Source organism: Ursus arctos, unplaced genomic scaffold, assembly GCF_023065955.2.
Source record: "Ursus arctos isolate Adak ecotype North America unplaced genomic scaffold, UrsArc2.0 scaffold_67, whole genome shotgun sequence".
NCBI lineage: Eukaryota > Metazoa > Chordata > Mammalia > Carnivora > Ursidae > Ursus > Ursus arctos.
In genome coordinates this window covers 27,175-37,953 of record NW_026623086.1, presented here as the reverse complement: position 1 = coordinate 37,953, position 10,779 = coordinate 27,175, and the positions used below count along the sequence as shown (strand labels likewise).

The following is a 10,779-nucleotide window of genomic DNA, read 5'->3' as shown; positions in this document are numbered from 1 at the left end:
GCTACATTTTGTGTATCCATTTATCAATCAATGGACATTTGAATTGTTTCCACTTTCCACCTATCATGAATGAATCTGTTGTGAATATTCATGTTTTTGTGTGAACATATGTTTTCAGTTCTCTTGGGCTGAACCTAGGAATGGCATTGCTAGTATGATACAATTCTATATTTTATAAGAAACTACTAAACTGTTTTCCAAAGTTATGTGTATATGTGTACAACCCTTCTTATATTCTATCCTCAGTCTACAAAATGCAACATCTCTTATTAGCTGGAACAATTGTGAAATACAAATGTAGTGCTGACTATGTGCTGGGTGCCATTGTGAATAGTTGATTAAAGCTTTTAATCCTCACAACAGTTCTGTGAGGCAGGTGCAATTATCCCTATTTTACAAGTGAGGAAACCAAAGCAAGAAGGCTAAGTAATTCGTTCAAAGTCATAAACCAGTAGATGGTAAAGTTGGGCTTTAGAATTCTGGTAGTCTGGCTCCAGAGCCCATCTTATTAACCAGTACTTCTACTTCTAGTTTCTGAATAAGTGAAGACCTAGCATGGAGACTGGAATAGACTAGTTGATCTAACATGTTAAAAGGCTTCAGTCTTTTTCTCCTTTCCTTTCAGTCGTTTTGATTTCTGATGGGTGGGTCTCCCTCATAGACTCCTCCCCTGAGGGTAAATCTCAGGTAGAGCAGCTAATCACCAGAAGATGGCAACAGAGAACTGTCCAGATGTGTGCTCAGCGCTCTTCACAACAACATGAGTTAGATAATCTGTGAAAAAGAAAATTCAGGGGCACCTGGATGGCTCAGTTGGTTAAGCGTCTGCCTTCTGTTCAGGTCATGATCTCAGAGTCCTGGGATTCAGCCCCGTGTCGGGCTCCCTGCTCAGCTTCTCCCTCTTCCTCTGCTGCTCCCCTCCTTGTGTGTGCTTTCTCTCTCTCTGTCAAATAAATTAATTAAAAAAAAAAAAAGAAAACTCATATAGAACTTATGGAAATGTTTCTCATTTATGAATAGCTAAATTCATCCAGGAAAGTAAGCATAATTCCTAAGGTTTAATTGCTGCTGAAATGCCTTGGGGACATTTGTTGCTCTTTAGTGTAATATTGAAAAAAACTGGTGACAGTGGATATCCTTGTTATGTTTACAAATTCAAGGTAAGAGAGTTCACTATTAGGCCATCAAATATGATGATAGCAGTGGGATATTTCATATCTTTTATCAGAATAAGAAAATTCTATTCTTACTTTTCTGAGAGCTTTTATCAAGAAGGGTCTTAAATCTTATCAAATGCTTTTTCCACATCTATTGAGATGATCATATGTTGTTTTTCCTTTATTCTGCTAATGTCGTGAATTATATAGATTTTTTTTTAAATGTAAAACCAACCTCATGATCCAGGGATTAACACCATTTGGTCACAATTTCTATTATTTTTTTCCATATTGATGGCTTTGCTCTGATTTTTTGTATAGGATTCCTGCATCTATATTAATGAGATACATTTGCTTGTATTTTGCTTTCCTTGTAATGTCCTTTTAAGTTTTGGTGGGTTTATCCCAGCCTCATTTAATGAATGGGGAAATGGGGGAAATGTTTGTTTGTTTCCCAAATAATTTTTGTTTGATTGGTGATATTTCTTCCTTCATGGAGGTTGTTTTGTGAGAGGGATTTAAACTGTACACTCAAGTTCTTTATCATATAGGACTATTCAGATTATCCATTTCCTCCTGTGTAAATTTTGATAACTTGTCTTTTTCAAGGAATTTTCCCATTTTATGTAAATTATCAAAATTACTGGCACAAAATTATTCATAATATCCTCTTATTTTCTCTAGAATCTCTAGTGATGTTCCTCTTTTTTTTTTTTTTAAAGATTTTATTTATTTATTCGACAGAGATAGAGACAGCCAGCGAGAGAGGGAACACAAGCAGGGGGAGTGGGAGAGGAAGAAGCAGGCTCATAGCGGAGGAGCCTGATGTGGGACTCGATCCCAGAACGCCAGGATCACGCCCTGAGCCGAAGGCAGATGCTTAACCGCTGTGCCACCCAGGCACCCCGATGTTCCTCTTTTTATTCCTGATATTGGTAATTTATGTTCTTTCTATTTTTTGTCATGCTCAATTTTGTTAGGGTATTAATATTCTTAAAGAACCAACTTTTTAAAAAGTTTATTTATTTATTTATTTTTTTAGTTATCTGTACACCCAAAGTGAGACTCAAACTTATGACTCAGAGATCAAGAATCATGTGCTCTTCTGACTTTGCCAGCCAGGCGTCCCTCAGAGAACCAACTTTTGGCTTTGTTGATTTTTCTCTATTTTCCTTTGGTATAATTTCATTGGCCAAAACTTCCAATATGTTAGATGTTAAACTCACACTTTTATTTTAATTGATATAGATATTTCTTGCTATAAACCTCACTGATAACTACTATAGCTATATCTCACAGAGTCTTACATGTTGTGTTTTTATTATCATTCTTTTAAAAATATTCTCTAGTTAAATTCGGATTTCTGCTGTGACCCAAGAGTTGTTTGATAGTGTAATTTTAAACTTTCTAGCTGAAAAATTTTTAGAAATTTTGTTATTAAATATCTATTTTAATACATTTTCCTTTTTCTTAAAATTCCAATTATTTTACTACAATATGCCTTGGTATCAATCACTCTGGGCTGATTTTCCAGAGTATACAGGGTATCTTTTCAATATGTAATTTCAAGTTATGTTTTATTTCAATATGAATTTCTCCAGTGATTGTTTTTTTTTAGTATTCTGTTCTGTTCAGTTGATTAGGTATTCTTCTTTAGGAATTTATACACATGGACATACACACCATTTTGCTGATGTTCTGTATCACATTCTCTTAAATCTTTTTAAATTTTTCATATTTTTTAAATTAAAATTTTTCTCCTTTCCGTTTCTTTTTCTTTTTATGTACTAACCATGGTATTTACTAACTAATACATTACTTCTAGTTTAATCTTCATTTCTTTTTTTTTAAATAATAATATATTTTTTTATATATTATGTTAGGCACCATAGAGTACATCCCTGGTTTTTGATGTAAAGTTCGATGATTCATTAGTTGCGTATAACACCCAGTGCACCATGCACTACGTGCCCTCCTTACCCATCACCAGCCTATCCCATTGCCCCACCCCCTCCCTCTGAAGCCCTCAGTTTCTAAAATATTGTTCTTTTATTTCTAATTTATTTCTTAGTTTTGTAAGCTCCATTTACAAATCTTCCTGTTGCTTTTGTTTCTCCAATAATATTTCTGAATTATTTTGATCCTAATTTAAGTTTTTTTTATAACTTTCTTATTATCTTATAAATTTCTTTTGGATTATTTCTTTAAAATAAAAGAATATAGTTTTCCTTTATTTTGTGGGCATAACTCTCTGGCTTGTTTTCATTGTTTGAAAGAAGGTTATTCTCCTAATTTTCCTTTTTTCTGATAATAATTTTGAGTGGATTTGATGCTTTTCTTTCCTATTGCTTATATTTCAGTGAGATGAGTTTACCTGTAGTAGAAGGAAGGTCAGCCAGTATAGTTATAGCTTCAGAGTTCAAATGCTCAATCTTCTGTCATTTATTTGAAATGTAAAAAAGAAAACAACAACAACAAAAACACACAAAAAACTGGGGTTTATGAGATGTGATGTCTCCTTTACCCTTTTTTCCCCTTTGCCTCTGTTCCTGTTCGATATGGGGACTCTGTCCTAGAAGTGAGACTTGGGTCCAAATCAAAATGCAAATGAACTCATAAAAAGAAAGAAACAAAATTGCTAATTTGGACATTGAGCAAATTGACATAAAACCCAAAATCTCAGTAAGAGGAAAAACAAGCTGTGGTACCAAAAATAATTCCACCAAGTAATGACCCCTGTATTGGTCTGCTCTGGCAGTCATTACAGAATAGCACAGGCTGGATGGCTTAACAACAGACACGTATTTCTCTCAGGTCTGGATGCTGGACTTGCGAGATCAAAGTCCCATCAGCATTGCTGTGTGGTGAAGTCTCATTTTTTTTTTTTAAAGATTTTATTTATTTATTCGACAGAGATAGAGACAGCCAGGGGGAGGGAACACAAGCAGGGGGAGTGGGAGAGGAAGAAGCAGGCTCATAGCTGAGGAGTCTGATGTGGGGCTCGATCCCATAACGCCGGGATCATGCCCTGAGCCGAAGGCAGACGCTTTAAGCGCTGTGCCACCCAGGCGCCCCATGAAGTCTCACTTTCTGTCTTACAAATACCGTCTACTCACTGTGTCCCTACCAGGCCCCTTCTCTGTGTGTGTGTGGAGAGGAAAAGAGAGAGATCTCTGGTATCTCTCTGTTTTTATAAGGACACCAGTGCTATCAGATCAGGACCCTATCCTAGCACCTCACTTAATCTTAGCTGCTTCCTAAAGGCCCTATCTCCAAACACAGTCACATTGGGGGTTAGAGCTTCAACATACGGATCATGGGGGGACACATTCACTTTGTAACACTTCAAATCATATCTACCAGTTAGCTTTTGCCACAGATATATTACATATATACAACCTCGAAATCTTCGTGGCTTACAAAAGCAAATACTTATTTTTCTTGGTCACGGGTATGTAGTAGGGATGAGGATGATCTCAGCTGGTGTTGGCTGCATGTGGATGTAGACTGTGGGTCAGGTTCAGGTCCAAGGGCCTCGTTTTGGCGTCCAGGCTAAGAGGACAAAGGACACCTAAGCATGTACTTTTCAAGGCACTGGCAGTATCACAAGAGCACAAAACCCCAATACACAAATACATTTCAATCCTCAGCTTTACCACATCTACCAACATTGCATCAGCCTAACCAAGCCTACTTGGCTAAGCCCAACGTCAAAGGGCAGGGATGTCCATTTCACCAACCGTGCGGCCGTGGCAAGACTCAGCATATATAATATGACCATGGCACAGTGAAGACTTGGGAGCAGTAATTCAATCAGCCACAGCATATATTCTTAGGCTCTGAGTGTTTGCCATGAATCTTAATGATGCCAAAGGACATTCTTCTGCTACAATGGCCCATGTGGTTTTGAGTCCTAAGGACTGATGCTGCAGCCCAGCAGAAGTCTTCTGTCTGTCCATGTTGTGCTTTGATTCCTTACCCACTCCTTACATAGCTTCTTAGACTTCTTAGAGTTCTGAACCAGAGCACCATATGTCATGGTTTGAAGGTTTGTTAGTCACACTCTCACTCTGTGAGCCCTGAGTCAATGGAGAAGCACCCAGAGTTCTGGTGGGAATTCAATGCAGTATTAGCTTAAGTATTGGTGAAGTTGGCTTGGATCCCAGACTAAAATGGTTTCTCAGCTCTTCCCCCTTCTGATTTGAACTTACTTACCTAGTCTTAGGTATCACTCCTAGAGAGCACCCTGCCTGTCTGCCTTGTTTACAGCATGGGAGGAAGAAAAGCTGGTCAGATGAATCTGGAGGAGGAGGATTGTAGGGCGAGAAGAGTGCTCAAACCAAAGACAGGCTCTGTGGAGGTCTTGAGGCAGGAGGCAGAGTGGCTGGTGGCCATTGCAGAAGGATCCAGGCGTTTGAAGGGTTCATGGTCCAGGGGTCTGAATTGCTGAAAATGATTGCCCTTGCACAGTTTGTCCTGAAGAAAATCAAGCCAAGAGGGGACTTGAGAGTTGACCACAAACAAAATGGAGAGGAGACATAACTCCATTCATTCTCTCATTCATTCATTTATTCATATTTAAGTGCTACCTTGTGCCAGGCATACTGCTCTGTGTATTGAGAATTAAGCAATTAACAAAATAGCCATATCCCTGTTCATGTGGAACTTAACTGTTTATGGAATGGGTTACAAACATCACACTAACTAAATAAAAAATATATAATATACTGTAATAGAAGGTAGCAAGTGATAAAGAGAAAAAACTAAGGCAGAGAAGATGGTTAGGGTGTGTTGGCAAGGTGAGGTACAATTTCAGAGAGGATGGCCAGGATAGATGACATTTGACTAAAGGTCTGTAGGAGATGGGGTCATGGCGTGGATGGCATTTTGCAACAGGTTCAGCAAGTGCAAACACCTGAGGGGGTTGGTGCCCGGGGATACAGGTTGAAGCATAGCAAGAGGGCCAGTGTGTGAGAGGGAAGTACAAGATGAGGCCAGACAGGTGATGGGTTGGCGGGAAGGGGAGGGGAGGGAAGATCAGTGAGGACCTTGGGAGCCACTGCAATGCCCCAGGTGTTTACTCCATGGAATGGGGAGTCAATGGAGTACTTTGTGCATAGAGGAGCCATCTGGGTGATTTCCAGCAACAGTGGGTGACAGTGTGGAGTATAGACTGAATGGGCATGAGGGTCGTAATTCTAGGGGCTCCCGAGAAAATAACTAGAGTCGGTGGATAGAAGGGGGTGACTTTTCCAACTAAATGACCTCACCTACGTGACCATCCACCAGTGAAACTGGCTGCACTGTCACACTGGGAGCCAGCAGGAGCATGTCACTGACAGTCCCAGCGGATGCCAGGGACGCTGACGCTGGGAAATTCCTGCTTCAGGTAAGGTGTTAAACTCAAACATCCCAGACTCCTTCCAATACTGAGCATCTCTGATGCCACGGCATATATCACCCCAATCTCCCCCAGTTAGAATGCAGGGGTTTTGTCCCTTCTGTTCATTGCCGTATTCCTGGGGCCTGGGATAGTGTCCAGCAAATAGCAGCCACTCAATGAGTACTTGTTAAAGGTATGAATGTGTCTGTTAAACATATTGCAGGCTTTTGAGCAACATACTTTTCTTTTTTTTTTTTTTTAAAGATTTTATTTATTTATTCTACAGAGATAGAGACAGCCAGCGAGAGAGTGAACACAAGCAGGGGGAATGGGAGAGGAAGAAGCAGGCTCATAGCGGAAGAGCCTGATGTGGGGCTCGATCCCATAACGCCGGGATCACGCCCTGAGCCGAAGGCAGATGCTTAACCGCTGTGCCACCCAGGCGCCCCTGAGCAACATACTTTTCTTCTCAGCACCCCAGAGAATAAGAAAAGTTGGACCGGCTGGCACCTGCTGACCTTTCCAGGCCTGCCAGTCTGTGACAGCATCTCAGACTCTGAGCCATTTTTCTAAAGGGCTTTGGGGACTATGGGGAGTAGGAGAGGTCCTTATGGGGAGGAAAGGCAGGGCTGGGTGAGGGCAAACCTGAGTCAAGGGGAGTGCACAGATAACCTCTGGTGCTGGGACCAGGGAACTCTGAAAATAAAGGGGAATTGTCTCTGAGATGTATAGAGTTCTAATTCCGGTAAGGGATAGTGAGGACCCATCCCGTCCCAAGCCTGTTGCATTTGCTTCATGGGTCAGCCTACTCACAAAGCGTTCACAGGTCTTTCGGCTTTCCAGGGAGAAACACCATAAACAGCAGCAGGGACTCCGCTTAAGTGTGTCGAAAACCCTTTCTTATCTTGATGAAGTTCAGCAGTGACAACATTTCTTCAAACAAAGAGTTCTGTGCAGGCACAGTATTTATTATGTGCCCCCAGACACCCACCGGGCAGCTCCTCACCATCCCCCTGAGGTCTCGCAGGACTGCCAATATCAGTAGGTTGGCTGACTGGACCCATGTTTGCTACCAGAGAAGCCAGGGAGACATGCTGTTACATTGACTGAACAATTAAATACAAAAAGATGCACACTTGGTAATTGCAATGATTTTATTCTATCTTTATTTAGCTTTAGTTTATCTCAGACAAGAGTGTTTTTAATATTAAGCATGCATATGTAGGTGTCTTCCATGCTCCTTATCCTATGAGTTGTATTCATTATAAATTAAAAGAAGTAGAGTTCGCTTCATGATGACCTAGAAAAGAAAAGAACAGCCAGAATTTAGTAATTTATTAATTGTGAAAATATTGGTATCTATTATCTCATTCAGTCTTATATTAATACTAGCAATAGATACTATTGTTGCCCTTGTTTCATAGATGGTGACATTGGCCCGGAAAACGTGTCTGCCCGGCGTCATACAGCTAATAGAAGGCAAACTCAGTTCATGATCCCAAGAGTTGGCTCTGAATTCAGATGTACATGACATTAGAGTGTTTAGACCCAAATCATGTCATTACCTTTCAAACTAAAAAAAATAGATTAATCACAATTATAAACAGATCTATCTTTTCTGGCAGATGATTTCAGTGTCACAGGGAGATACTGGTCAAATGCAGGGGAATGAACCTACATTCTAGGCATTTCAGCTACTGGGACTCCCTGTTCTCTCTGCAGACATTGGAGTGGGCACATTCCCCTGTGGATTTTTTCTATTATGTGGGCTCTTGGAGGGTTAAAGTGTGGACTGCACCCCTGCAATACCCGGTGTTCCATCCTCCCATCTGACACTAGAAGGGCAGTCACCTTGTTCCTGGAGTCCTTTCACTGCTCAGTCCCCGAGTTCCTCGTGACGACCACCAAGGGCTTCGGGACCCACATTGGTGGGCATGAAGGTGCTTTTCACCATGCGCTCAGCTCTGGCCAGCAAGCCTTCCAGAGGATTGGTCACACAGGGGGCCTTGTTGCTGGGGCTCTTCTGGGCAGTGATGCTGATTTGCAGGATGGAGGAAAAGGGGCCCGTCAGTGAGAGGCTGTCAGAGAGAGATCCTATGTGCCCCATGGGATATTCATGGTAACAGTATTGCTCTGAGAGGCACCTGTTAACGGTATGTCTTTCCCTAGTCACAGTGATCACTGCAGAAATACATAAGCTTCTGGGGAAAATGCTGTGATCATTCCCATGGACATTCCCAGGGGTGTCAAAAAGCCCAAAGTGGCTCTGGGTGAGTGGCCATGGAACGCAGACTGTAACAGCATATCTTTCCGGTATAATGAACTGAAAATCAAGCAAGGCTTAGGGGACAGATTACTTACCCAGAAGAGGAAGAGGTGAGAATGAAGGCCAGGTACAGGTGTACACGAAACCTAATTTCTAAATCTCCTGAGATATATGCAGTCCGTCTGCCAGCTTCACACTAACCAGTCCTAAGACCTCAATGCTAGGAAGTCCCCTCAGTACTACCAGCCCAATTTCCAGAGTGGGGGATTTCATACCTTCCCCAACTGCTTTCAGAAAGGGATCTTTTTTTCCATGTGCTCTAACCAGTCTCTGTGTGACCTCTATTGTCAGTGGGGCCTGAGAATAGCTGGGTCCCAGGCCGAGGTGAACAATGGCAGTTTGCTGGCCTCCTGTCCAGCTGTGTTCTCTCTTACCTCTTGGGATATGCCTTCCTGGGCATGACAGGAGGGAGGGTATGCCCTGAGCCGAGCTGGGTGGGGAGCCTCACCTGGAGCCCTCAGTCTCCTGCTCCTGCTGCAGCTCACGGACCTTCAGCCGCACATAGTCGTTCAGCATTGCAGTCAGTAGGAGGCATATTTCATCCTCAGTGAGTGTAGCAGGTTCCAGTGGGTTCTCCATGGCAGACCTATAGAGGGGAAGAAGGCAAATAGAGGCTCTGGGCCCCTGTCTACCACTTCCCCTGGATCAGTAGCCAGGCTTCTTGTTGTCTGTGTTTTCCCTGAGGATGTGGCCACCCCAAATCCTAGTGCACTGGGCGTGAGCCCAATGTCCTCCAAAAACATGGATTCACCAATAGTCAGGCGCTAGGGTGACCTTGACGTGGACTGCTGGAACTAGAATATATAGGGTCATGAAGGTGATGGTTAGAATTTTCAGGAATATTATAAGCTTAGTGTTAAATTAGGCATTTTTAAGGATTAACTGATAAAACTTACATTAGTTTGAATCTGAAAACATTTGTGTAAGGGTGAGAAATTAGATTGAGAGGTCACGTATTAGATCTAATAAGAACAAAATCAGTGGAAAATTAGATTAGTATGCAATCATTTCTCAAATTGTGCTTTAATTAGATAAATAGGTTTGGTACAGATACAAATGTTTGGTGAACAGCAATGACTGTTCCATTAAGCTCAATAAACCATATGAAAATCACAGTAAAGTGTAGTATATACCATTTGTTTTTAAGTTGTGTATAATATCTTTATAGTATAAAATCTTTATAATAAACCCTTATGCAGGTTACATGCATACCTCTCACCCGCCACCCACCCGCTGAGAGCTGGTTGTTAACCTTTTAGCACACCAGAGAATAGAGCTGTTTGATGCTAGGAACAGTGGGAGGGGAGTGCACTCCTGGCAGGGTGATCTTACCTGAATGGTGCTGCCTGGAGGGTACCCACTTGGTACAGGACCAAGATGCCAATAGCCAGGAATGGGGAGAACTTCCAGAAGCCCATGACACCTCTCTGCAAGGGAAGAATGATGTCCCCACAGCAGTTAAAATTTCCATGAGCCCATTGATAAGAGTGAATCCCAATGTTCTTGTTCATATTGATAAATATTTTATTATTTGTATAAAATAATAGTTTGGATCTCTTGTGATTTCTTTGAGTTTTTGTATATCTCACCAATAATGAATTGAATGGAATCTTTGATTTAAAAAAATTGTTCTCTGAGCCCAAGGACTGGTGTTCTAGTCCTGCCTCTGCCTGGAACTCTCTTGTGTCATGGCTTCTGGATAACCATTTACCTTCTCCATTGTTTTTTTGTAAGCGAAGTGACTACTGGAGGGTGTGGTGAGAATATAGCATGCAAGGATAAGACGTGTTCCTAGTGCCCAAGTGGGTAGGGGGGAGTGAGTAAACATCTGTACTCCACACCCCATACCATTCTCCAGCTGGCCAGGTCTCCATTGAGGAGAGTCTCTGAATGCTGTCACAGAGCTTTTCCTA

The 10,779-nt window shown here is 41.7% G+C and overlaps 1 protein-coding gene across 1 annotated transcript; it reads right to left on the bottom strand.

Annotated features, from left to right (window-relative positions):
- Window positions 1-8,416: 8,416 nt before the first annotated feature.
- LOC130542978 (calcitonin receptor-stimulating peptide 2-like) lies at window positions 8,417-10,284 on the bottom strand. Its single transcript, XM_057308223.1, has 3 exons — window positions 10,199-10,284; window positions 9,315-9,452; window positions 8,417-8,576 (listed from the first exon to the last, which is right to left on the bottom strand). Exons 1-3 carry the CDS (start codon window positions 10,282-10,284, stop codon window positions 8,417-8,419), a joined length of 384 nt encoding a protein of 127 aa, XP_057164206.1.
- Window positions 10,285-10,779: the final 495 nt, after the last annotated feature.

What these genes read in the sequence shown, in the direction of transcription:
- LOC130542978 (XM_057308223.1), bottom strand. Translation starts at nt 10,284, where the DNA reads ATGGGCTTCTGGAAGTTCTCCCCATTCCTGGCTATTGGCATCTTGGTC. An exon ending in CTCCAGGCAGCACCATTCAG is followed by an intron (nt 9,453 to 10,198) that starts GTAAGATCACCC and finishes TCCCCTCTATAG; the next exon opens with GTCTGCCATGGAGAACCCAC. An exon ending in CAGGAGACTGAGGGCTCCAG is followed by an intron (nt 8,577 to 9,314) that starts GTGAGGCTCCCC and finishes CCTGCAAATCAG; the next exon opens with CATCACTGCCCAGAAGAGCC.